The sequence below is a fragment of the Moschus berezovskii genome, chromosome 20, assembly GCF_049115385.1.
Source record: "Moschus berezovskii isolate FMDL1 chromosome 20, NW_MosBer_1.0, whole genome shotgun sequence".
Classification (NCBI taxonomy): domain Eukaryota; kingdom Metazoa; phylum Chordata; class Mammalia; order Artiodactyla; family Moschidae; genus Moschus; species Moschus berezovskii.
Window position 1 is genome coordinate 41,546,916 of NC_142479.1, and position 27,756 is coordinate 41,574,671.

At 41.6% G+C, this 27,756-nt stretch overlaps 1 protein-coding gene across 1 annotated transcript; it reads right to left on the reverse strand.

The window, feature by feature from the left end:
- Nucleotides 1–272: 272 nt before the first annotated feature.
- On the reverse strand, nucleotides 273–23,737 carry LOC129543816 (myosin-4). Its single transcript, XM_055407159.2, has 40 exons — nucleotides 23,716–23,737; nucleotides 23,458–23,505; nucleotides 20,850–21,090; nucleotides 20,607–20,750; nucleotides 20,341–20,497; nucleotides 19,561–19,588; nucleotides 19,363–19,477; nucleotides 19,184–19,276; nucleotides 18,990–19,053; nucleotides 18,265–18,363; nucleotides 18,068–18,171; nucleotides 17,632–17,770; nucleotides 17,312–17,430; nucleotides 17,072–17,221; nucleotides 15,646–15,816; nucleotides 14,560–14,866; nucleotides 13,648–13,718; nucleotides 13,006–13,093; nucleotides 12,808–12,925; nucleotides 12,372–12,495; nucleotides 12,146–12,282; nucleotides 11,770–12,025; nucleotides 10,825–11,067; nucleotides 10,334–10,510; nucleotides 9,974–10,119; nucleotides 9,410–9,500; nucleotides 8,929–9,318; nucleotides 8,302–8,428; nucleotides 7,776–7,894; nucleotides 7,453–7,649; nucleotides 6,091–6,274; nucleotides 5,839–6,004; nucleotides 5,612–5,736; nucleotides 5,038–5,346; nucleotides 4,207–4,410; nucleotides 2,198–2,323; nucleotides 1,938–2,108; nucleotides 1,758–1,862; nucleotides 1,558–1,653; nucleotides 273–540 (listed from the first exon to the last, which is right to left on the reverse strand). The coding sequence occupies exons 3-40, from the start codon at nucleotides 21,051–21,053 to the stop codon at nucleotides 388–390; spliced, it is 5,817 nt and encodes a 1,938-aa protein (XP_055263134.2). The 5' UTR covers nucleotides 21,054–21,090; nucleotides 23,458–23,505; nucleotides 23,716–23,737; the 3' UTR covers nucleotides 273–387.
- Nucleotides 23,738–27,756: the final 4,019 nt, after the last annotated feature.

Here is a 27,756-nt window from a genome sequence, read left to right on the forward strand (position 1 = left end):
TTCAAGAGCAGGGACACAGTGGTCATATCCATGGTGCCCATTTCTGTACAGACACATTCTTGGTACTCAGTAAAAATGGTTGAATGGAATTGAAGGTCCATTAAACCACCTTTGCTTCATTTCATTTGCCTTCTATTAAAGTTGGTTCACTGACCACATTCATTTTTTGTCATTGTCTCTGACTGCACATAGTAGGATCATAACAAATGTTGAGCGAATGGCTTAGTTCTAATAGCACTGTTGAGCTTGTAATTAAGAGACACATGTATTTTTAGATTGCAAAATTCTCTGCAGATTTATTTCCTTGATATTAAAATTACATTTGACAGTGACAAAGAATTTCACATTTTGTGCATTTCTTTGGTCACCTTTTTGCATTAGAATGAATTACTCTTCACTTATGACTTTTGTGTGAACCTCCCGGCTCTTCACCCGCAGCTTGTTGACCTGGGACTCGGCAATGTCAGCCCGTTCCTCAGCCTCCTCCAGCTCATGCTGGAGTTTGCGAAATTTGGCAAGATTGACATTGGATTGTTCCTCCTGAGAAAAGAAATGCATTTGAGAGAACAAGAAAATGTGACATTTCCTGATTCTTACTGCCTGCGTTACTAGGAGCAGCTACAGGATTTGCTTCGTAAGTGAGAAGCAGAAGAGTCTGTTCTTCGGTGACATACCTGTTTGGGACAGGGCATCCCACACATTCGCCTCTGTGTTATTTGGGCTTACAACTCCCTGTTCATTATCTCTTATTTAACTCTCTTCTTGGCAAACTTAAGATGCTACAGTGACAACAGGGAGATCAAAGTAGCAGGTTGATTTGAATCAACCTTGTTTCTGTAAAACAAACTCTTAAAAGTAGGTACTGTGGTAGAATTGGGTGCAGAGAACCTTAAGGAAGGATTTTAGAATTAACAGTATGAGAAAGCGCGCGTAAGTGCTCAATCACTAAGTTGTGCCCGACTCTTTGTGACCCCATAGACTGTAGCCCACCGGGCTCCTCTGTCTATGGGATTTCCCAGGCAAGAGTACTGGAGTAAGTTGCCATTTCCTTTTCCAGGGTATCTTTCTGGCCCAGGGATTGAACCAGAGTCTCCTGCACTGGCAGGTGGTTTCTTTACTACTGAGCCACCTGTGAAGCCCATGAGAAAGAGAACTGCAACCAAATGAAAAAGAAATGTTCTGAGGTGGATTCATCATAAACTTAAATAAGGCTTAGATTCAGAGCCCCCATTTGCACACCTCTGTGAGTTACTCGTTGTTGCTGAGTGTTCTAGATAGGGAGGGAAGTGAGTTATAACCAAGAAACATTTCTATACTACCATGTCTGGAAAACTGCTTAAAAGAGACCTCAGAAGAAATGAACCTGAATCTCTAAGGCTCTGGTGATTAGTGTTATGGTTTTTTTCCTTCTAAATATTCATTTTTCAAACCCAATTTCATATTCTTAATTCTGTGTTCTTTGCCTTAAAAAAAAGCCTCTTAAATTCTTTGACCTTTTGTCTCCACAAAACCTGGCCCTGCTCCTGAACCATTTTCTCTCACTGTAGAGGTACTCACAGCCTCTTCAGCTTGTCTCTTGTAGGCTTTAACTTTGCTTTGTAACTTGTCCACCAAGTCCTGCAGCCTGAGAACATTCTTGCGGTCTTCCTCAGTCTGGAATGAAAGAGGTAGCAAATAGACAGTGTCATAATTTGAAAACAATTTATTTTTATTTTCTTGAAAGCAATAGGCCTGAATTATATGGAAAGGCTTGTCACCTGGTAAGTGAGTTCCTTCACTCTTCTCTCATGTTTCCGAAGACCCTTGACAGCCTCAGCATTGCGCTTCTGTTCATTTTCAATCTCATTTTCAAGTTCCCTCACCTGCAGGAGTACAAAGATGGTTAGCCACTTGGCTATAACTAGCTGCATGGGAGTTGAACAGGTTGGGAGCCCCACCCTGGCCTCCAGCTTCTGGATCTGCTTCTTCCCGCCCTTCAGGGCCAGCTGCTCAGCCTCATCCAGGCGGTGCTGCAGGTCCTTCACCGTCTGCTCCAGGTTCTTCTTCATCCGCTCCAGGTGGGCGCTGGTGTCCTGCTCCTTCTTCAGCTCCTCAGCCATCATGGCCGCCTAATTAGCAGTAAAACAAAACGAGTTGAGAAAGGTGAGAGAGCCCATCAAGATTCTAGGTTGAGAACCCAGGGTGGCCCTCTGCTCACATCAGTGATGGCCTTCTTGGCTTTCTCTTCTGCGTTGCGAGCTTCCTGGACAATGTCCTCCATCTCTCCCTGGATTTGAGTGATGTCTGTCTCTAGCTTCTTCTTGGTGTTGATCAGGCTAGTGTTCTGTTTCAAATTAGTTAAAAAGAGACAAGGTCATTTCAGTGTATTATACCTGTAAGGTCGGACTTCGGTGGCCATCTTGGCTTCTTCTTCTCTTCATTTCCCACCGGCGGGAGAAAGTCCCGCCAAGCGTCTGGAGAGTCTCTGACGCAGCAGCTCTCGACCAAAACCAGCCCTCCCTCCTAACCTCCAGAGCAACCAACCCCCTCTCGCCACCTCGACTAGCTGACCATTCATAATCTCGAATTCCTGTGCTTCACCTTATTTAGACCTGTCCAGGCTATATGAGGTTAAAGCGTCTGCCTCCAATGCGGAAGACCTGGGTTCGATCCCTGGGTCGGGAAGGTCCCCTGGAGCAGGAAACGGTAACCCACTCCAGTATTCTTGCCTGGAGAATCCCATGGACGGAGAAGCCTGGCAGGCTGCAGTCCACGGGGTAGCAAAGAGTCGGATACGACTGAGCGACGGAACGAATGAACGAGGCTATATGATGTCATTTCCTGCCCCGAAGACATATAAACCGCACCCTGCCTTTGTTGGGGGCAGAACTCCTCCTGGCCATTCTTGTGGTTGGTGGGTTCTGCCCGAGAGTGCACTGCTATTAAAGCCTGTGACTTTCCTTCAGTGTCTCGGTTATTTTTATTGCAACTTGCGGAGCCCGTTTCCAAAATCTTACAATACCTATTTACATTGTTATTTTTACTAGGCCTAAAATTATTGATCATAAGAAATATTCAGAATAAAAACCAAATCAAAGGTAGACTCTTAAGTTTCACTTTTCTTCTTTCTACCTACCTACGTCTATTAATAAAAATTCTTTTAGATTCTTCCAGATGAAAATTAATTTTGGATACCAAGCATATTCAACTAGTATCAGTGGCTGCTGTAAGTATAAAGCACGACCACTGCCCCAGGAAAAAATGTGAAGTGCTGCAGGTAGCATCACATGGCTCATGATGAATGGATTATTCATTTTTAGTTGTTTATTCACATTTGTTGGCTCTATATGGATAAATAGCACCATTATTGGTACAAAAATGAACCAAGGATCTCTTATAGTTTTAGAAAGTTGACAGTATTTGAAATATGCAGTCAATTCAAGGATACTAATGATGAGTAACAAAAATGCTGCATTTTAACTTGATTTTAAAATTATTTTGTAGTAGGTGATTTTAACTTTTCATGATGGCTATTTCCATATATTGCAACTTTTAAAAAGTATACAATAATATATGCTTATTGTAAAAAAAATAGTTAACATACAAATTAGCAAAAAAGAGACAAAGAATAATTACTATATTCTTGCTACCCAGAGATAACTGTTGATAAAACCTTTGCTTACACTTCTGGATATTTTCTGGGTATTTTTAAAAGAAAGCATAATGCTTTCTATATGATTAAATTGCTTTCTTAACTTATTATATTGTAAATATCTTTCCATGACATTTATTACATGAATATTAAGTGCTGCTTATTAGCCATTGTGAGGCTATAACCACCACTGATTTAACAAATCCATTATAAACAACAAACGCTGATTAGAGGTACTGCGGCCTTCTTGCATTTGATTTATCTCTTTGCAGCTTAGAGTTACAAGATAAGATGGGTTACCGATGTTGTAAATATGATTATTAGTAGGGGGTCTTTTGTGCTTTTTTTAAACAGAAGTTTCTAGAACAGTAAATTATTTCAAATCAACATGATTAAGCCAGCCTATAAATGTATTTGTAAATCTGCTGGACCCCAGTGCATATTTACTGCTGTACATTTTCCTGAACTCCTGGGAGGGACCCTTGCCAAGGTTCCCTCTGTTGAACAAGCTTATCCTCTGCAATGGTCTCCAGCTTCAGGGATTGCATTTGCTCAACCATAGTCCCAAACCTCACCTGTGTGTGCAGGAGCTGCACACGCTCACTGGCGTCCAAAAGCTCTTGCTCTGCCACTCGCCTGCTCCTCTCTGTCTGTTCCAGCAATGCCCTCAGCTCTTCAATCTCAGCCTGCATCAGGTTGGCTCTGCGCTCAACCATGGCCAGCTGCTCCTTAAGGTCATCCTGGCCCCTGATGGCATCATCCAAGTGGAGCTGAGTGTCCTGTGCAAATGGAGCAAAGGGCTCTTATGCTCCAGTTAAAGCAAATACAACTTTAGGGTCACGTACACACATTGATCTTGACAACTGAGTGCATGATTGGACAGGAAAAATCCTCAAGTCTCTTTAAAGACAAATTCTTTGTAGCTTGGGTGGCGGTTCTACCCAAGAATGTGATGTTATATTATTTTAGATTATAGTCATTAAAGAAAATGCAATGAATAAAGCTATACAATTTTGGATTAGGAAAGTATCCTTAGAGATGAGCTAATAAAACGGTGTTATTTTATAAATGTTAGATAAATAGAGATATACATATTATGTTTCTATTTATACATTAAACACATACAGTCCACGTAAGTGATTTGTGCAGTGGTATGTCACTAAAATTGTTCATCACTACCTCTGACTTGTCACCCTCATCACTTTGTCTTCTTTTCAGATGACAAAGTAAATTCTGCCCTGGGCTTTTAAGAATTAAGCTGTTTTTCAACTGTGTGCAGCAAAATTTCAATTAATTACTGTACTATTCAGATGACTTATGGCATACAGTCCTCCTGAAATATTAAAATTTGAGTCACACAATTACTCCCAGACTGTATAACACCATGTTTGTTTATCCCAATGTACCTTCAGTACTCCTTGTGTGTTTCTAAGATTCTTTATTGCCTCAGTAGCTTGGCGGTTGGCATGGTTCAGCTGGATTTCCATTTCATTGAGGTCTCCCTCCATCTTCTTCTTGATCCTCAGGGCATCATTCCTGCTCCTGATCTCAGCATCTAGGGTGCTCTGCATTGACTCCACAACTCTGAGATGGTTCCTCTTTAGCTGATCAATTTCTTCATCTTTTTCAGCAATTTTCCTGTCGATCTCTGATTTCACCTGATTTAACTCAAGTTGGATGCGAAGGATTTTGCCTTCTTCGTGCTCGAGAGATGCCTTTAGAAAAAGAAACATTTAAATTAACTAAGGAGTGTTTCTGAGGGGTACCTTATGATGATTTCTTCAAGAAGGCATTAGAAAAACTCAAAAACTCTAATACAGCTTAGTTTAGCCTTTTAGTTCAATATTCCTAAGGTACAATTCGATATTTCTTACTGAATAACATGAGTTATCCCCTGAAAGCTTGCAATGTGATAGATCTCAGTGGCTATTAATTTTTCAATTTATGTATAATGCATAGGTGAGCAAACAAAACATGTACCTCTGCTTCCTCTAGAGAAGCTTGTAGTTCACCCTTCTCTTGTTCTATTTGTTTCTTTACTTTCTCCAGTTCATGGATATGCTTTCCTCCCTCTGCAATTTGCTCAGTCAAGTCAGAAATCTCCTCTGTAGTTTAATAATAAAATACAAAGTTCAGTTGAGAAAGATGAAAAATTGAAAAGATACCTGTCTTACCATTTTTGAAATAGAAAGATTACAAAGACTCACGCTGTAAGTTCTTGTTTTCTCTCTTTAGGGTTTCAAGTTGGTCGAGGGACTCCTCATAGGCATTTTTAACTTTGAACAGCTCAGTGCTGAGAGAGCGGGACTCCTTCTGGGAGGCCTCAAGCTCAGCCTGAGTTTCCTCATACTTCTGTTTCCATTCTGATAGGACCTGAAAAACAATAAATTGTCAGTTGATGGAGAAAGGGAGACTAAATATTAATAAAACATGGGTGGAGTTTATACAGGCTGAGCCACCTTGTCAAAATTCCTCTGCTTCTTATCGAGAGCTGCGCAGGCAGCGTTGGACCTCTCCACATCGAGCATGAGGTCCTCAACCTCATTCTGGAGCCTCTGCTTGGTCTTCTCAAGGGAGGCGCATTTGGCGTTCACTGCTTCTACGTGTTCCTCAGCATCCTGCAGACGCTGGGCCAGCTTCTTCCTGAGTTGGTCAGTGTGAATGACCAACAGCAGAGTCAGAGTTACCGCCATGAACTTTATAAAGCTGCTGACTAGCATATTTTCCCCAAGACTATTTGCCCCTTTGCCCATAAGTTGTTATAGTTTTCTAAAATACCTTCTCAGCACCTGTTTTATCTCTTCTGCAATTTTCTGTTTTCCCTAGTGAATTCTTTTTTATCTTGGAGATATTCAACAATGTATGAGGTCATTTTGGTGTGTTTGCTAGGGGTGATGGTGGAGGGGGTATGAGTAAGATTCTGAGTAGGCACTTTAGTGGAGCAAGCAACGTGAGGATGAGGAAGAAGGGACAGCCATGAACAGGAAGCCTGGCATTAAAGACTTTTAACTTTGAATGGGATCCTCAACCATTTTCTAGTACTGTCTTCTTTACAAATGAGGAAACTGTGGCCCAGAGTGACACTGTCAATGTCATACAATTAATCAATAGTTTTCTAGGTTTGGTCCCTTGAGAGAAGAAATATTATTCCCTTATTACACTTCTCCAAAGTCTTATTGCTCTCTTTGAGCTCACACTCATAACCAGGATGCTTCCTTTGCAAAAGCTCTCTCATTCTGTTTAATTCTAACAACTGCTGAGATAAATCAAACTTTAGAAAACTTCCTTCACTAGAATATAATGTTTATTTTCCTTCCATGTATACCTCCCATGAGTTTTATTCCACAGTGTGTGTAATTAGTAAGCTCATTGGTACTGGTTGTTAGTTAAATGATGGGAAAGTATTATAGTCTTATTCTGAACTAATAATGCTCCAGGTAAGGATAAACGGATTGCTGTTAATTATAATATTCATAATAATGTACTAGGTAGTGTCAGTGCCTCTGTTTTTCCTTATAGTAAAGAAAATGAATTATTCTTAATTCATAAAGGATATGCTGATAGTTATTAATTCATTTTGGTGGAAAGAAGTTTAAGTTGCTTTTGTAACAGACCGGAATAGGGTGAGGGCTCTGGTCTTGGCCCATTCTCTACTGGACATACACTGGGCTGACAGAAGGAGAATATGGTGGAGTCCACCACTCTACATAAATAGGCTGAAATCCTTCCCCTATCTCCATGGACTAGTCTCTTTCTTTTATTTTTCCTTCACTATTTTAAAGCTTCTATTTCTTTCCACCCGCCTTGCTAAGAGCTCATACTTGGCCTCCTCCAGCTCCTCCGTGCGCTGGATGGCGTCCGTCTCATACTTGGTCCTCCACTGGGCCACCTCGCTGTTGGCCTTGGACATGGCCCTCTGCAGCTCGGCCTTGGCTTCCTGCTCCTCCTCGTACTGTTCCCGCAGCAGGTCACAGTCGTGGCGGGCTGACTGCAGGGCGTGGGCCAGGGCGCTCTTGGCCTGGACCAACAGAAAGTGTGCACTATAGGTTTATGATCTGATCCCTGATCTTCTCAGTGTAGAGTTGCATAGGGTGACATGCTGCAGAGTTCAAGTGACTGAAGGTGTCAGCTGGAGAATTCTCACCTTGGTCTCCTCCTCTAGCTGCCTCTTTAATTCCTCAATCTGTTGAGTAAATGCTTGCTTGCCTCGGGATAGCTGAGACACCAGAGCATCTTTCTCATCTAGCTGTCGTGAAAATTCACCTGGGAGGGACAGAATGTGGTGATTTAGTTCTGTCGTCTAGGAGACGAATTACTTAATGAATGAAATCACACCAGAACTCTGTTATTTCATATGACAGGGAGAGTAACTCCAGAACTTCGATGCTGTTGCGAAGTTTATTTCTTGCTCTTTTCTTCAAAAAGTGTGGGAGTTTTCTTTGGTATTTTAAGGTTGAGGGGGGTGGTTTGAGTAATGCTGAGGCAAAAAAAAAACAATCTCTTCAGCCCATTGAGATTAAATTTTTTTCTGATTATAACTTGTGGTCATCCTACTGTCTCATAGTAAAAAGAGGAATAACATGTCAGTGATAAAGGGGTGTATGTGGCCAAAGAAATGATTCCTTTCTGATAGGCGCACCCTGCGCTCCAGCGCCTCCGCGTTCACTGACCTGACTCTGTGTGCAGACGTGCCTTCTGGGCTGACAGTTCACTGATTAGGCGCTGGTGCTCTTCCTCCTTAGTTTTCACTTCACTCAGTTGGTCCTCTAGTGTACGGCACATTTTCTCGAGGTTTCCCTGTGGTGGGAAGTAGAAAACAGGGAAAATAACATGCTTCTCTTTCTAAATCTGGGGAGCTGTAACTCTTTGCACAAAGGGGCTGAGTTTTCTTTACCTTCCTATCTACTGCAAAGCTCTGCACAGTGCCTTGGATGCGAAGTAAGAGGCACCTGATATTGGCTAAATGAATAAATGAACTATTGTAAAAGTTAGATTTTTGTTTTTTGGAAAACTAGAACATCATTTAAATTCTGCATCACGGAGAATATAGTTTTACATAAGTTTTTTTTTTCTATATTTTTGCGTTTTCGTGGTAATAGTGACAAAGTTTAAAGTGATTTTTCTACAAAGGAGATAGGAAGATTAAAATGATTCATTTCAATATAGTAATATCTATTAATAATAATTTTAAAGTTTGAGATAACATCGAAGGCTTGTACAGTTAGATTAGATATTATAGAAACTCAATCACTTTGAGTCATGGAAAATAAGATGAAATGGGACAGGTTAGTACATACCTTGGCTTTGGAGACAGTCTCCATGTTGCTGGCCAGGTCATCGATCTCCATCTTCAGCTCGCTCTTCTCCTTCTCCAGCTTCTGCTTGACCCTCTGCAGGTTGTCGATCTGCTCCCCCAGCTCGGCCACACTGTCCGCGTGCTTCTTGCGAAGAGCGGCCGCCGTGGCCTCGTGCTGCAGGGTGGCCTCCTCCAGGTCCCTGCGCATCTTCTGGAACTCGGCCTCCCGCTTCTTGTTCATCTCGATCTGGGCAGAAGTGGCCCCGCCGGCTTCTTCCAGCCGCTCGCTGATCTCCTCCAGTTCCCGGGAGAGGTCTGAGCGCTGCTTCTCTGCTTTGGCGCGGGAGGCCCGCTCGGCCTCGATCTCCTCCTCCAGCTCCTCGATGCGGGCCTGGAGGTGGGGAGAAGTTCATCGTGAGCTCCTTTAAGCTAATTGGTAATTTTGTCATGATGGATGAGACTGATGGACACCATGGACTTACCTGTAACTCCTTGATCTTCTTCTGCAACTGCATCCCGAGGGCCTGTTCATCTTCAATCTTGCTTTGCAGATTGCTCATTTCAAACTCCTTCCTGTTAGGAGAGCAGCATGTTAGCTCAGGCCGTGTCCTCTTGCCAGTCTTTTCTATGTGTAACTGAACATTTTTGTATGGCTGGTGTTGAGGAAGTGCTAAGTACATGTTTTATAAGTCCATGCGACGAGTTGATTCACTGGAAAAGACTCTGATGCTGGGAAAGGTTGGGGGTGGGAGGAGAAGGGGACGACAGAGAATGAGATGGCTGGATGGCATCACCAACTCGATGGACATGAGTTTGGGTGAACTCCGGGAGTTGGTGATGGACAGGGAGGCCTGGCGTGCTGTGATTCATGGGGTTGCAGAGAGTCGGACACGACTGAGCGACTGAACTGAACTGAATGTAACATTTTCATTAAGTACAAAAGTTGAAGATGTCATTATTTGTATTTGTTTTTTCTGTGTGCCGTGAAGTAATGTTTTTGAGATCCAGATAGTGAGCAGCTTACAAATGTATTCTCTCATACTCACTTTTTGAGTTTCTCATCCAGTTGCTGCTTATCATTTTCTATATCCATTGTGGATTCTTGGGCCAGTTTTAGGTCACCCTCCAGTTTCCTCTTGGCTCTCTCTAGGTCCATGCGCAGTTTCTTCTCTTGTTCCAGAGATCCTTCAAGCTAAGTTTATAATGCATTTTATTTGTTTAAGTTCTTAAGCACTGAATGTAGCTTTCAAAGACATAGGAGAATTTTAAAAGATACAGCAAATAGCATGAAAGCTTTAATTATTATTTCCAAATCAACAATTAAAGGCTTATGAGCATCACTGCTGGGTGCATGTCACAATTGTTTATTTCACCTTAAGAGGAAATACTGTGTTTTTCACACTTACATCATCCACTTGCTGTTCTAGCTTGGTTTTAGATTTGGTCAGGGTGTTGACTTTGTCTTCTTCTGCCTGTAAGTCATCCAGGGTCTGCTGGTGGGCCTCCTGAAGGGCCTTCTTCTCCTTGGTCAGCTTTGCAATGTTTTCATCAAGGCCTGCCATCTCTTCTGTGAGGTTTTTCACCTTTAGAGTTAAACAAATTACAGAAATATTAATGACATCCTGTTGTCTTGATGAGAAACATAGTAATATTTTAGAATAATGTCAACATGAGTTGAAAAATGGAAACTAGAAGTTAACCCAGGCCTATGTAGCTGAAAAATATGGGAGATAAAGGTCAAGGTAAATGGATAAAAATGATGAAGACTAAAGAGATGACATAATTATAACAGTGTTATCTTTTCATATTCAATAATTTCAGGATTAAACATGCAGTTAAAATATATCAGTAACAAGCTCGCACTTGCAAACACTTTAAAATGGGTCACGATTTGTACCTTGTTCTCTGTGGCATGTTTCTCCTTCTCAACCTTGGCCAGTGTCAGCTCAAGGTCATCTATGTCTTTCTTTAGTTCTGAACATTCGTCCTCCAGTTTCCTCTTCTTGGCCGTCAGCTCAGCATTGATCTCTTCCTCATCCTCGGCTCTCTCAGTCACCTCCTTGATCTTAGCCTCCAGCTGGATTTTGGTTTTAATCAGCTGGTCACACCTTTCCTCTGCATCAGCCAAGCCATCTGCTTCCTAGAGGGAGAAAGGAAACATATTCATTTGTTTAAGCTGTATCTGCAAATACACAACAATGTATTAAAAGGAGCAAACTTCAATGACTCAGTCAGAATGGTCAACAGATATGCCAACTAACTTGTCAACTTAATCAAATGGACAAAATGTTAGTAATTGCAACCTACTGATTAAATAAGTATAATAGTGAATTTCTTCCAAATATCCATGTGTGGAAGGTCAAATCAGTAAAATTAGCCTTTTGGCTAAATCTGCTGCTTGGCTACTTTGGAAAAATTACTTATTCATTCTAGAGATCAGTTTTCTTACATTTGAGGGGGATTAGTTTAGCCTTTTTTCTGTCCTCGTAAAAACAACGTAACTTTCATTTTATGCACAAAAACATTTATTAAGAGGAGAACATTATAATGCAAGGGAAGGTTGTAGAATGAAAGGAAAATGTTTATGGATTTTTTTGTGTGTGTGACTTTGCTCACTGATGACCGAACTATGCATGAATGTGCATTGAACGAATAGGGCATAATTTGTGACTTTACGTCTACTCTTCTCTAGGTCTGAGTTTTAGAATTTTTGAAGGGTAAACAATTACAACAAATGTGTCAGTGGAAACCATTTATTTATAAACCTTCAGTTTAAAAAAGCCTCATATCCAGTCAGTGATTGGATGATATGTAGCTGAACTGTGCAATGTCTCATACTCACAGCTTGAACTTGGAGTTGTAAGTCGTTTTTCTCTTGCATCAGAGTCACCATTTTCTCTTCAAGTTCTTTCCTTTTTGCCTCTGACTTAGCCAGCTCTTCTTTGGTCTTCTCAAATTCTTCCTTCATGTTGGCCATCTCCTTCTCTGTCTCTGCACTCTTGAGGAGGGGCTTGATCTTGAAATATAGCTTCATCCAAGGCCAGTGCTTGACATTCATGAAAGCGCGGACATTGTACTGGATGCAGAAGATAGATTCTCTGTTGCAAGAAAAGATGCAAGTGAAGAAGAATGTGGAAAGTTAACATCTCTCAACAAAAATAATGACTGGATTAAGCTATGAAAATGTGGAGCAGTGAGACTTGTACTTGTTCCCTCACCTTCTCTCCATCATCTTCCTGAACTCCACTCTCATCAGGAACCCTCTGCAAATGGCCTGAGTGCGTGTGATGAGCTGAGCCAGCTTTTCATCTCGCATCTCCTCTAGAATTCCCAGCAGGCCAGCCTTAAAGAAAACCTTGCCAAAGAACAAGTTAAATACGTTACTTCTGCTCATAAGAAAGCCCAGAGGGGGTGAATTATGATAGAAATTAGGGTTGCTGGTACCTTGGTGTGACCAAATTTGTACTGGGTGTGGTCAATGTCAATAGACCCTAAAAGTTTCTCAGAAGCCTTCTTGCTGTCGATGAACTGACCCTCTGGGATAGCACTTGCATTTAGAACCTTATATCTGTCAGAATAAAAAGAATATAAAAATGTGGGTTTTCACTGGAAAAAAAATGAAACTCTTGGTAGCTACCATTGAAAAAATTAACTTGAGTTTTGGAGAAAACAATTCCATTAAGACCATCAATTGCTTTTTGTAAAACTTGAGAAGATAGGATGAAAAACTTAATGACTATATAAACCAAGGCTTCTTTCTTTTACAATCACCTTTAAAATGGCTGAAGCTCATTTTTCAAGGAAAAGCCTTACAAATGAGCTGTGTGACAATTTTTATATAGACTAACACACTGAAAGGGAAAAATAAAGAGACACAAACCTCTGTTTGAAGTCTGCATACAGGATTCTGCTGGGGAAGCCCTTCCTGCAGATGCGGATGCCCTCCAGCACGCCGTTACACCTTAGCTGGTGCAGGACCAGCTCGTGCTCCATGGCCCCTAAAAAAAGACATGTTCTCCATATAATAGTCTCCTGAGAAGTCACCCTGGAGCTTGTCTGGGTATCAGAAGTGCCTTACCAGGAGTTTTTGTTTCATTGGGGATGATGCAGCGTACAAAGTGGGGGTGAGTGCTCCTCAGGTTGGTCATCAGCTTATTCAGATTCTCCTGTGGAACCATGTTAAAAGTTTCAAAATAATTTCTAGTTGCATCAACACGAGAGTTCCTATCAATGATCCTTAGTGAATTTGCCCCCATTTCACATTGTAATGAGCTGTCTCAATGAAGAACAAGTCATGATGACCAGGAGAAATCATATGTATATAGAGAGGAAATAATGGATTACAAAAAATCAGCCAACTTCAGTTTATTTGCCTCAAGCACTGCTAATGAGAGAAAATTTGTATTGAGACTTCATTCATATGAAGTAGATGTAACTGACTACATCTACTTCAAAGAGGGTTTGATTTCATGTGAAATTAGCTTTTAGATATTGGGCTTAAGGGGTAAATGATTAATTTATCCTAAAAGTTGACATGAAGAAGGACACACCATGGGTCTTTTTGCTACATTTTTCCTTAAGGAATTTTCCAGTGTTTTTTTTATTTTTTTGTATGTCACTACCTCAGTTTCACCATATATTTCTTTAAAATATTTTTTTAAGTTATGGTAATATTATTTTTTACATAAGTAATCCTTTGGAATTCAAGAATATACTGTACCCTGAAAAGAGCTGACACAGTCTGGAAAGAAGAACCCTTCTTCTTGCCACCTTTCTTTCCACCGCCACCCTCTGAAATATGAAATGGAAAAATTAAAATTATTTACAATTATCCGTAGACATCAGAGCTGCCAAAATTCCCTTGGGAATTTAAATTTGCACTCATTCAGTTGCATCATTCCTATTCTTTCCGTGTCTCTCTCCCTTCAACTTTAGATTAAGAAAATATGTGTCGGTTCATGTAATCGGTATTTAGAACAACAGCAACAACAACAACAAAACTTGTGGGTGAAAGGAATATATGTGGGGAAGGGATGGGACACAGCTACTCCAAACTGGCCAAGTCTGTCCCCTGAAGGGGGTGCCCAGGAGACAGAGTAGTAATGCCTCCTTACTGCACCCAATTCCAGGAGGGAAGGCAAAGTTGCATGCTTGGTCCCAGGTGGTGAACCTCTGGTAACCTGCAAGGAAGTCCTATTTCCTATTTGCACGTACTTTTGTCCTGTTACGTGCACATTTGGGGTTTAGGAGAATAGAACTTCAATTTCTTAAGCTCTGGTAGGCTGACAAAAGATGTCATCATTTCTAGCTTAGCTGAATCCTTGTAAAACCCAATATTGTTAAAATGGTATAAATGAGCTCTATGATCCTGACTAAGGAAGTCCCTTTACCTCTTGGAGTCTCTGTTTGCTCATTGGTGAAATGAGGCTATAGACAAAGGATCCATAGTGTAAACTGTAGCTTTGAAAGTCTGTGATCTTAGAATGATACCATGCTTATTAAATATACCTCTTTCTATTAGCTCCACATTGGCCAGTATTTTCAATAGTAGATTTTGTTGTATCTGTCTCTGATAAGCAATGTATTTATGTTTTGAGACTCTTAAGGATATATAATTGATCTTAAAAATAACCTTCAGCACTTGGACCTCCAGCGAAGAGGAAAGCCAGAGTCTTCATTGCAGACTTCTGGTACAGCCCGACCACCGTCTCGTTCAGGGGGTCCTTGTTCTTGTCCAGCCAGCCGGCAATGTTGTAGTCCACAGTGCCCGCGTAGTGTACCAGGGAGAAATGGGCCTCAACCTTGCCCTTGGCAGGTTTGGGCTTCTGGAAGTTGTTGGACTTTCCAAGATGCTGTTCATAAAGCTTGTTCTTGAAGGAGGTGTCTGTGGCCTTGGGGAACATGCACTCCTCTTCCAGGATGGAGAAGATGCCCATAGGCTGAGAGAATGAAAAGAAACATGCCACTTGAATTGTCTGCCTACAGAAATAATGGGTAGCATTCTGATCCGACTTGAGTAAATACATCGTATCATTCTTTAGGTTAGTGAAAACTCATTTCTTTGGTCAGAATTTGTTAAATGGCAAGTATTAATTGTGTGCCTATCAATATGCAGGTGTGTGCTGGGCTCTGGGATATGATGGAGAGTAAGATGAACAAGGAAGGACCTCTGGTGGAGTTTGTGTCTTTGCCCCAAAGCCTTGGAGCAATGTTTTTCCAAGTGTGACTTGTAAATGGGTTGTGTCAGAAACACCTGATAAAAATGCATATTCCAAGGCTCTACCCCACCTTTACCCCAAAATATTTCTAGGAGCGAGCTTAGGAGAATGTGCAGGTTTACTCAGTACTTGTGGGGTCTTTGGTACAACTGAGAGCCCCTGCTTTATAGTACTAGGAACTCCACCTTCAAATGCCTGCAGTAATGACTCCAAAACTGACAAAGAAATAAGTGAATCATGCTCTCCTCAGAGCTCTTTAACAAGGAAAGATGGTTTAAGAATCAGACTTGCCATCAGACTATGAGGAAGGGTAGAGTTCTGGACTCTAGGCAAGACTCAGTCTCCTTGTACCGGATCGTCTACCTCAGAGTTGGCCAAAGGACCTTCCCTGATCTTAGTTACCAATAGAAACCTTTTACCAGAGTGTGCAGTGAGATTTGTGATTTTCCTTTAACTATGGGTCAGCAGTGTGACCTGTGGTCTGAGAAAGGAAGGCGAACCTTCTCGATGAGCTCGATGCAGGCGGCCAGGTCCATCCCGAAGTCGATGAACTCCCACTCGATGCCTTCCTTCTTGTACTCCTCCTGCTCCAGCACGAACATGTGGTGGTTGAAAAACTGTTGCAGTTTCTCATTGGTGAAGTTGATGCACAGCTGCTCCAGGCTGTTGAACTAAATAAGTAGAAAATACAAATGAACATTCTTCTTGTGATAACAGCTTCTCTTTGAAAGGACTCTTCTTACATAGTTAGCCCAACTGCTCCCTGCATGAAAACACAAGCTGACTCAGAGCGATATCCCCATACACAGAAGCCAACGAGGTTCTAAGACATGGGTGAACCTTGCAAATACTAGGCTGAGCGAAGGAAGCCAGGTTCAAAGCTCTACGTAGTGTATGATGTCATTTACATGAAATGTCCAGAACAGGCACATTCATACAGGCAGAAAGCAGATTTCCAGGGGATGGGGTAAGAGGGAAATGGGAATTGACTGCTTATTGGGGAGCGGTTGCCCACTGGGTGGATGAAAATGTCCTAAAATCTATTTTACACATCTATAAATATATCTGAATCCATTGAATTCAGTACTTTAACTGGGTGAACTGCATGAGATGTGAATTATTATAACTCAGTAAAAAACTGTTATTGAAAACTCTTAAAAAGGTTTCCAGTTTACAATGTCCTTAGCTCTCATTTGAAAACATGTGGCTCACTCTTCATATTGTTGCTTGGAACAAGATTATTCCTCTCTTCCCATGTTGGGTTGAGGATTTCTGGAAATGCTTTTGTTCCTAAACCTAGAAAATCTCATCCAGTGTCCATGAGTGCACTCATAGAGAAAGGGGTGGAAATGAGACCTCTGGATCAGACACACCTGAGACACTGCTGTTGGGGAGAAGACTTGGGTAAACTGTATGGGAGGTATTCTGTCTCAGGCAGGTGAATTTGAGTTTCTTTACCATGCCATTTCCGTCCCCTCTACTGGCCATGGAGGGCAGGTAGGAATCTCAGAATTGGTCTTTGAATGTGTCCTTGTCTTCCACACAGCCATCTCTGCTAACTATGAAAGTGCTAACTATGTGCTGGGGGATGGTGCTTAGGTCTTTAAATCCAGAAATCTTGTAATGGCAAAAGATTCACAGAAGTAGATCCATTATCTGGGGTGCTATGTGCTTTCCATACAGGTCTTAGTTGAATTTACCCTGTTTGGGATCAATACCATTTCCATTATCCAAGTTCACAGGTAGGAAATGACAGAGGTGGAGTTTGAACCCAAAGTTGATGCCTTTTCATGGACTTTTTGATTATCTTTCATGTGTCGATTTAAGGTGTTATGGTGTTAACTGTTTTTTTATAGACTCTTTCTACTAATGACTGCTGCTGCAAGATTGGTAAGCTTTTCTCCTGCAAAGTTTCTGCTAACTCACATCAAAGATCTCAAAGCCAGCGATGTCCAAGACACCGATGAAGTACTGCCTGGGCTGCTTGGTGTCCAACTGCTGGTTGATGCGGGTGACCATCCACAGGAACATCTTCTCATAGACGGCTTTGGCTAGAGCTCCCACTGCATTGTACACCTTCATGGACATAGTAATGATTGTTGTGCTTATTAAAGACATGACCTGAAGGCCTGGAAAATGTGTGATTTACAGAGGTTGTGCACTTACCTGCTGCACAGTTTGGCCTTTGGTGACAAACTCATTGCCGACCTTGACTCTGGGGTAGCAGAGGGCTTTGAGCAGGTCAGCAGAGTTCAGACTCTGGAGGTAGGCAGCCTTGTCAGCCACTGCAGAGACACAATTCAGACATCCAGCATGACCTACTGTGGCCTCACAACACCTAGGGGCAGAGTAAGGAGGGAATCACTGCTGTGTGGGGTTTGATTTGTGTGTCCATCAGATGCTCAGGTGAAAAGGAGACATGAGCTTGGAGTCAGTTTACTTGCCTATTTTCTCTCATTTAACCCAGTTGTGGGTTCATTTGGTACCTTCAGTGCCATCTGGTTCTGCTTGCTCCTCACGCTGCTTTTGCTTAAATTTCATGTTCCCATAATGCATTACTGCCCCTGTGAGCTTGTAGATGGACACTCTTTCATCAGAAGTGAAGCCCAGGATGTCAATGGCGCTCTGCCAGGAGAGATGAGAGGACAGAATTAGGACATAAGACACTAACTTATTTAGGAGACTTTATACTGTGTCATCACCAACTCGATGGACATGAGTTTGAGTGAACTCCAGGAATTGGTGATGGACAGCGAGGCCTGGTGTGCTGTGGTTCATGGGGTCGCAAAGAGTCGGACACGACTGAGCAACTGAACTGAACTGACTGAACTGATACTGTGTCCTGAACCACACCTACAGCAGGGTTGTCACTGTCATTCCCATATATAACAACTCGTTTTAAAAACTGCATGTGAAACTTACATCTGTGGCCATCAGCTCTTCTTGGTCATCGATGCTAGGGACTGTGATCTCCCCTTGACTCACGAAGGCATAGTCATATGGGTTGGTGGTGATTAGGAGCATTTCTGGGTACATAGAATTCAGGGTGTATGTTTTGCATTAGAAGGGACTAATAAAGATGTTAGCTTTTAACTTAATACATTTAAGCTTTTTCATACCAATTAGATCTGGCTTCTTATTAGACATGATCTGATAAAAAATATGGTAGCTTCTTTCTGCCTTCAGCTGGAAAGTGACTCTAGACTTCTCCAGAAGATCTGCAATGGCAAGTGGACATGGGATTAGAGGGAAAACTGATAAAGTTCTTGGAGTGACTGGATCATGGGGTCATGAACTGAAAATTTCATCGGTCCCTTGTGATTTCGGCTGAATGGTCCCATGAGGTACCATGTAATTTTGTCTTTACCACTGTGGTTACTCTTACCCTCTTGAAGGAAACTAAAGTTGTCTGTCTCAAGACATATTCATTTCTAATACATAGGATCCTTGACAATTGATTCTTGATAACCTGTTCCTCCTCAGGGTCTCTGCTCACTTAATAATAGTTACTAAGAGAAACGTTTATCAAGCTCGCACTAAGGAAGAAATCCCATACACTAGACCCAACTAATGTACCCCTAGTCGTAGTTTTTTCTTAGAAAAATCTGAAATGTCTTATGAGGCTGAAATCCTTCTGACAAGCCCAGAAATTCCTGGCAGTTTCTATAGCAGAGTTAGCTTCTGACAGAAGTGGGTGAAGCATACCTTCAGCTCTAGTTAGACTGGCACATTTCCCATTGGCATGTTTGGTGTTACACAGGCTCTTAGGCCCAGCAGGAGCTAAGATATAACTCCAGTCTATCACTGTCACTCTGGATTCTGCTTAGAAGGTCCTGTTACTCACATGTTTCAATATCAGCAGAAGCCAGTTTCCCTGTGGTACCAAAGTGGATCCTGATGAATTTACCCTTGCAAGTGAAAAAGACGATGTTACAAACAAAACAGCACATGAGTAAGAAAAGATTGAAATAATGACTGAGAGATGCCTTTGTGGGCATTTAAGGCCCGAGAAAACCCTTCTGTGACCCAGAGACTCACAAAGCGAGAGGAATTGTCATTCCTCACGGTCTTGGCGTTGCCAAAGGCCTCCAGCAGGGGGTTGGCACTGATGATCTGATCCTCCAGAGTCCCCTGCCAAGGCAAGAGCAGTGCTCACATCTCGGGCTCAGGAGTTTCTCACCTGACAGCCCACACGCTGACCTGGCAACCTGACCCACCTGCATTTTGCCTGAAGTTGGTTCCTCCTTCTTCTTCTCCCCAGTGACTGCAATTGTTGCAAAGTACTGGATGACACGCTTTGTGTTCACAGTCTTTCCTGCCCCGGATTCTCCGCTGTCAAATAAAAACCAAGTCAGTAGAGGTCCCAAAGCCAACAGCTATGGCAGTCGTGAAAACAAAGCATCAAATCTACTCACGTGATCAGGATTGACTGATTTTCTCGGTCTATAAAAGAGAAATTATAGGCAGTCAATACCATTTTTTACTATATTTGTAAATGGTAAATTAATAAAATGGTATGGACCTAGTATTTTTCAGCAATCCTGAGGGCTTGGTGGTCCTGAGGCCCAGCACCTTTTCCAGCTCCCTGAGCTCCTACTCCCTGAGGCTCCCCCCATCACATCAGCTTACAGACCACTACTGAAACAGAACACTGCAAGGAAGCAGCAGACTTTCTCTTTTTATACTCCACACTAAACGCACACCAAGTGGACTTGGGTTTTCACGTGTGTTTAGATGACAAGTTAGTAGCAGGTTTATTGTAAGTACAAGAAGTAATGAAAAAAAAAGGCATTAGAGATATTTTTAGTGTGGGAGTGGGAGTCAGTATAGTAAAGGTGGTAGCTTTGGAAGTAATCATGGCCTTAGTTGTATTTTCAGGAAAAACTAAAGGCTCATTTTGATGTTCTGCTCTCTCTGAAGAGGAAATCTCAGTTCTTTCCCCAAGGTGCGATTGTGCCTCAGAATGGTCTAGCTGAGACAGCATTCCAGAAAGAAGATTCATAGTATGACTGCTCTAATTCCATACACACCTTATAATCTGGAGTATGTTTTGGTTGGTTCTGGGCAAAGGGCAATGGCATTTAGGGGACCACTTTGAAGAGTGTGTTGAGATGAGTCTCGTTCTCCTATGGTTAGTCTCTCTCTCCTAGAGTCTCATCTCCTAAAAAGACGCACGTGGAAAACACCCAACTCACCAGTCAGCATGAACTGATAGGCGTTGTCGGAGATGGAGAAGATGTGAGGCGGGGCCTCCTGGCGCTTCTTGCCCCTGTAGGCCGTCACTACCTCTGCATTGTACACCGGCAGCCACTTATAGGGGTTGACGGTGACGCAGAAGAGACCTGAATATGTCTGCACCATTAAAAAAAAAAAAGGAATATAATTATTTCATGAGGACATTAATACTGGTTTTCAAAATATTAACTACCTGTGTGAACAGAGGCCATGAGAACAAACTCACGTAGATCATCCAGGCTGCATAACGCTCTTTGAGGTTGTACAGCACAGCGGGCTCGTGCAGGTGGGTCATCATGGCCATGTCCTCGATCTTGTCATATTTGGGAGGGTTCATGGGGAAGACTTGGTCTTCTTTCACAGTTACTGTCTGTCAAGTCAAACAAGAGAAGCCAGGTCAGTAAAGAAGTGTCCGCTCTCCTGACTGGCAGCGGGGCCCCGTCTCATCACCTCCGGATGCTCTACTCACCGCTCCAGCTTCGGTCTTGGCTGTCACCTTCCCCCCTTCCCTGCTCTGCACGGTTGCTTTCACGAAGGACTCCTTAGGGTCCACCACGAAGACTGAGGTCTTGGCATCAAAAGGCTTATTCTGGGCCTCAATGCGCTCCTTTTCAGACTTTCGGAGGTAAGGAGCAGCCTCCCCAAAAATGGCCATCTCAGCGTCGGAACTCATGGCTGCAGGTTCCTGGTGGCAGCAGGGCAGCAGATACCTAGATGGAGGGGCAGAGCTGGACGGTGAACCAGGGCGCAGGTGGACCTGTTCCCTTTGCTTTTTGGTGAGTATACTTCAGTGGCTCTGCTTATTCTTCACTCTGACTCGAGGACTTACTCCTGTGTACCATGCCAGTGTGCTGGTAGAGCAGATCACTGATTTGAAAGTCTTTTCTTGGTAGCTTAGTATTTGTGGTATTTAAGCCTCTATTCTATCCCCTATATTATTAGCCATCCTTGACAAATGTGGAGTAATTGATGTTTCAACCAGCCACATCTCCAATGTCTTCAGAATTTTTTCTTCTTCTCCTTGCTTTTTTTTGTTTCCTTTTCCAAACCCCCTGCCTCTTTTTTTTGACATTGTGATTATAAAAGAAATAGAAAATAACTATTTCTAATGGCTTTACCATCTAAATGAACCTATTTTAAAAATTCAACTACTCAGGCAGATTTTCCTCCTGTCTCAAATTATTAAAATTGGATTTATTAATTGAATGTGAAAATTATTAAAATTGGATGTATGAAAAAGTAAATCTGTTTTTTGAACAAAATTCCAGGTTGAAAACACCTGATAGACACAAATATACTCCTCGTTAATTCAAAGGTATTAGGTAAGTAAAAGGATAAGTACAGTGAAAGTTGAAAATGCAACAAATGATTTTGTCCTAAGTCATATAAAAGCCTTTTTCTATAATCTGTTCTTAAAATTTGTGGAAGTCAGTGGTTTATCTAAACAGAAGATAACATTAAAAGACTCTTGAATTAAAGCATCTGAATTCTTAGTAAAATTTCATAGTGATTGTATACCTTTGGTCTATGATTTTTTAAGCTAGATTTCAGCATACCAGTTACTTTTATCTGATTCTTATTATTTTAGGTGTATATCTATATCTTCCCGTTTCTCTTTCTTTTAAAATACATACCTGTCCTCTAAATCTCTCTTCTGAAATGGATAGCCAGTATAAAGTTTCAAGCCAAAGTGAACTTTTTTCTCACTCACAAATTAATTATGAGAAAATAAATCCTCTAGCCCAGATGAGTGACCAGAGTTAAAGAAGGTGGAAATCCATGTGTTGGTTGCCAACAGCAATGACAGCAATAGCCTCAACATTTTGTAGGCTTTCCAGAAGAAGTCTTGGTCCTTAATCATCAGGATTAAACTTCCCTTGACTTAGAAAGTTTGGGTGTTTGCACGTACTGTATCTCTGAAATCTATCTAATTTGTACCTCTAATAGTCTCTTGACAATTCTGAAATTTAGACATATTTTCAGATACCGGAACATTTAATGTTAGGGCTTTCTCTTGCAAGGAGAAAAGCTTTTTTTGTTTCTGTGTTTCTTTTCACACCAGACAGTTTTGAATTAACAACATCCTACTTTGCAGAGATTACTACGATGCAGTGTATCCACAGAACTCAGAAAGGATGCTTCTCATTTCAATCTGAGAAAAATCATTTCCCAACTAGAGGGTCACAAACCCTCAAAGATCCTCAAGGCCCTTGAATCCACCCACACAGTGATAATGGTCTCAAGTTCGAACAGGCAACATTCCCAAACTATGTTTTATCTTCTTTTAATGAATATATCTAATATAGCTGCTATATTTAATACAAACTCATTCAAAATAGTTATTACATATATAGTAGGTTTTTATCATTATGTATATTTCTAGTATAGTAGTAAAAGCACACGTTCCAATACATGGAGTGAGGAAGACCCCTTAAATGTTTCAGTTCCATGGAGAAGTCCTTGGAACCATTGACTTACATCATAGTTTACTAGAGCTGGAGGCACCTGAGTAGTCACATAGGATTCAGCTTCCTTATTTTATTGGTGAGGAAACTGAGGCCCAGAAAAGTGAAGAGTTATGCAGTGTTCCAAAGGTGTGAGTGGTGGTGTTAGGATGTGAGCCCTGTTGTATTAAGTCCAGGTTCAGTGCTAATTCTACTGCAACATGCTGTATTTTAAGATACACAAAGCCAACTGGCTTGACACAGGCAACTAGAGTTGGTGCAAAGCCTGGATTGGCACCTGGAAATTTTGACTTCTGTAGCTGCATGTTGTTGATTTTATCCCTCCTGATAATATCCTCAGAGGTTAAGTTGTAGTAATAGTTCATATTAAATATTAGATGTGATCCTTGCATTCTTTCTGAAGTTCTCACATGTCAAAGAGAAGAGTCACTAGATTTTGTGTGGGTAAGTGGCCTGAAAAACCAGAAATTTATGAGAAGCCAGTTTTAAAGAAAAACTGCTTCTTATACCCTATTCCCAGTACTAAACTAGGAGATAAACTGGTAGCTCTTTAAGACATAGCAATATAGAAATCTCTTTATTCTTTAGAGTGTAATAATAAATTACTCTTACCTCTTGTGTTATCAGATGCAGAAGGTGGCAGGCTCAAAGCAGAAACTACTGTTGAGAGACAAATAAGAGAATGCAGATTCTTTCATTTTTTTCCCCACTTAATCACAAAATATTAGTAACTATATTGTGTACGATGTCATCTTAGGAGTGTCGGAGGGAGAAATTTAAATTTGAGAAATAGCAGCCATCTCCCTTAAGTGAATAATCATTTTCATCAGGAGTGTAAGACTAGCCAAGTGTTCTTCCACGTATACATACCTTAAAGGCTTTTGAGGAAAGACAGGACAGAGGCATCCCAACTCCACTTTTATAGAGACTGTTTTGCAAACACAGCAGCCACCTCAGCTGTCCCATCCGGGAACTTACTTGGCAAACCTTTTTTGGCAATCTCTTTGCACAATATTCACTGACTGTGGCTGTGAATGGATATAATTAGAAATATTTCTTGACACCTATAAATAATTTGACAGAGGATGATCTAGGGTTCTTTATAGGCATTTGATAGGGATGGGGATTCAGTGCTTCTAAGGCTATTTCTCCAGCTTTGCTGTTGCATCATTCACCACAGCATTCAAAGCCAGGTTCCCACTATTCTCCTATAAAATTGGTCCACAGAATGAGCTTGGCACAAGGAGTTTAGAACTAATGGATTTGTTAGCCCTTAGAGCCATTAAGGAGCTGGGATGAATTTTAGATCTGACAGTATGATTGGAAGCAGTGAGTGATGGATATTGAAGCAGAAAATCCCTAGCCCAGGTCCGGATCTTGGAAACACTAGTGATGGATTCTTTTCAAGTCTGAACACCTAAACATGAAGGAGAAAGTTTAGGCAGATTCTCAGATTAGGTAGTAGTGACAGACCAGTGGGGGAGTCATATAGGATTTAGAGTGGATATAAACACTTCTGTTCCTTTTCTGGAGGACATGGCTGTCTTCAGTTCACATGTTTTCACTGAGGAAACAACAAGATGCCATGTGATATTCCATGTATGTTTCCACTGAATAATGGAAGGAGACATAAATACAAATTCCTAGTTAACAAGCAAATCCTCATGACTATTTGTTGCTCAAATGAGGTGGGTAATACACATTTTTATTGAAGGTGGGAGGAAAGCTATGGTATCCATAAGACTCTCTCTCTCTATTGAGAACATGAGTGGGCTGTCACATATGCCCACAGTACATGTAAATTGGGTTTTGGTGGTTTTGCCATAGACAGCTGCTGCTGAACATGACGGAAAACCTGTCTACTCTGTGTGACTGAGATCTGATGTGATATTTTTGGCTATCATCTGCTAGCTTAAATGACCGATCAGCGTGATTACTGTTTTCAAATGTCCTATTAACTTAGAATTTCTTTTTCATACATTTGCAGATTGAATCTTTTACATGTTTTATTTCTTTGATACACTACTGTGGAAGAGTTGGTCAGTCTGTTCCCCGCCTCCCCTCCCCCAGTCTCCATGGAAACGATTCACAGAAGTCTAGTGACTTACCCAAAATGTTAGTCTTGAGGCCAGAAAGAAGAGACATCTTTTGATTTTTTTCTCAAATTTAAGATTTTCACAACTTATTTATTTTTACTTCTTCTGGAGCTTAATATCTAAATGATAGACATAAATGTTATCAAACACATGCACTAGTTTTGGAACTGAAAGATGAAAGAAGAAACTATGGATGAGACCAAAACATATAGGCTGAGTTATACAGATAGAGCTACTGGGGATTCTCTACCTAAAAGTCACAGCTTTGCCCAGTTGTAGATAGGTTGATCATGCAGTTCTTAAAAAGTCTAAAGCAAGGAGTAGGTGAAAGGTGAGGAAGTAGAGTTGGTTTGTATATATAACACTTTTGAGAATCTGTGTAAAGAAAAGCAAATGACTCAATAGCTGGAGAAAAAAATAGGGTCAAGGGAGAGTTTAAGAAAGGATATAGTAGAGTGGGAGAGACTGGAAATAAAACTGAAAGAAAAGGACAGTCCATTGTAGAAATATTCTAAGTGGGGGGAAGGGATGAGACTCAGCCAGGCAGAGGAGAGGGCCCTGAATTGGCGGAGAGACCTCCACATCAGAAGCTGGTTTTACAGTAAAAATGGGTGGCCTTTTTCATCTGATGACATCCAGTTTCTTTTTTTCTTTTAATTAGGATGTGAGATCATTTTTTCAGGCAAAGAGGGAAATGGAAATTTGAGGAAAGTGGAAAGATTTGAAGTAGAGAGAAATAAGAGTGAGCAAGCTGACTACATAACTCCAGCACTGAAGGCTCACTGGGGTTAGTGATTGGGAGTTTCTCTGAAGTGTGGAGTAATGAGTTGTTTGATTCATTAGTGTCTCTGCTCTCAAGTGTGACGGGGACAGGAGATGGCAAGGACGTTTAGGACTCTGTCAGTAGAATAGAAAAAAAGCCAAATTATGAATTTTTGCTTAGTTGGGGGAGAAATAAAGATGAAATAGGGGCTGATGGATCTGGAAGAAACAAAAGGTCAAAATATTGGAGATGTCAATGGAGTTGAAGAATTGTTATGTTGAGAGTAGTCCAACAAGCAAGCTAGAAAATCAGGAGAGAGATGCTTGATTTGGTGACTTAAAAGGTTAGGCATTTTCTAGAGTGAGGCTGTGGAAGGGATGGAATGGAGGCAGGAGTCAGTGTATTGGATGAACCATCCATGTGGGCACTGAAGTCTACCAGGAATGTAGTGTGAATTGCATGGATAGAGGAGAGGTGCCAAAATCTTCAATGAATGAGAAGCCATTCCGTTCCGTTCCGTTCCGTGTCCGACTCTATGCGACCCCGTGGACTGTAGCCTACCAGGCTTCCCGGTCCATGGGATTCTCCAGGCAAGAATACTGGAGTGGGTTACCGTTTCCTTCTCCAGGGGATCTTCCCGACCCATAGGTGTCATCAATAGGTATGTTGAATAGCAGGATAGCATGATTCTCAAGGAAGAGCTTTCTGTAAGAGGATAAACAGCAGTGGGGGTCAAGGGGGTTATCATTTCTAGCTTAGGACTAAGGCATTCTTAAGGCATTAGGGAATAATGGTCAGCTCTTACAAGAGCTTCCAGAGAAGCACTGTAATTGGTGGGTGGCAGATTTTAGTTGAGAAGCACTGTTATTGGTGGGTGGCAGATTTTAGTTCAAGCCGAGAGGTGGAGCATGTTCCGAGGCATGAGGAATCTCATGTTTTCCGGGAGAGTCAGTATTTGGTGAGGTCCCACTAAGACTGGCTGCCATTATCAGAGTCTGCCTCTCTTTCCTGTTTCTCTGCTTAACGTTTGTCCATTTTCCTATTCACTTTTCTCATTAAGTCAGTAGCCAAATGAAATGGCAATGTGAGATTGGAATATTAGGTTGTAACCACTGGCAGAGAATTGAATAATATATTAAGGATGGTTAAAAACTGCTTTATAAAGTATTTTAAAGTGCAACTCGGATGGCATCACTGACTCTATGGACATGAGTCTGGGTGAACTCTGGGAGTTGGTGATGGACAGGGAGGCCTGGCGTGCTGTGATTTATGGTGTTGCAGAGAGTCGGACACGACTGAGTGACTGAACTGAACTGAACTGAAAGTGCAACTCGAGGTGTAGAATAAAACAGTTGTCTCTAATGATTGGTAGAAAGCAGATGGAGGTGTGTAATACCCCAGAGGGAATCGTCCCCAGGAGCTGAGACCCAGAGGGTACAGTTGGATAACTTAACCTACTAGATAATGTAATTAAAAATTTTAATTTTGTATTGTTCCTTTTAAATAGGTGTGTAATGTTCTTGTAAGACCTTTGTTGTATATATTCCTAATAGACAGGACGATGCTGTTTAACCTGCTCCCTGCCTGTGAAAAATAAGGGGAAGGCCCATGCTGGCCTCAGCACATGTAAATCTGTAGTAGTAATACCAATTAGGGAGAAGGCAATGGCAACCCACTCCAGTACTCTTGCCTGGCAAATCCCATGGATGGAGGACCCTTGTAGGCTGCAGTCCATGGGGTCACTAAGAGTTGGACACAACTGAGCAACTTCACTTTCACTTTTCACTTTCATGCATTGAAGGAAATGTCAACCCACTCCAGTGTTCCTGCCTGGAGAATCCCAGGGACGGGGGAGCCTGGTGGGCTGCCATCTATGGGGTTGCACAGAGTCGGACATGACTGAAGCGACTTAGCAGCAGCAGCAGCAGCAGCAGCAGCAGCAGTAATGATAGTAATTGCCGTACACTATAGAGAGGCACAGTGTGGGAAACAAAAGATCAAATAATGACAGTAGGGAACCGACTTTTTGGAAATATAAATGGACTTTCTGTT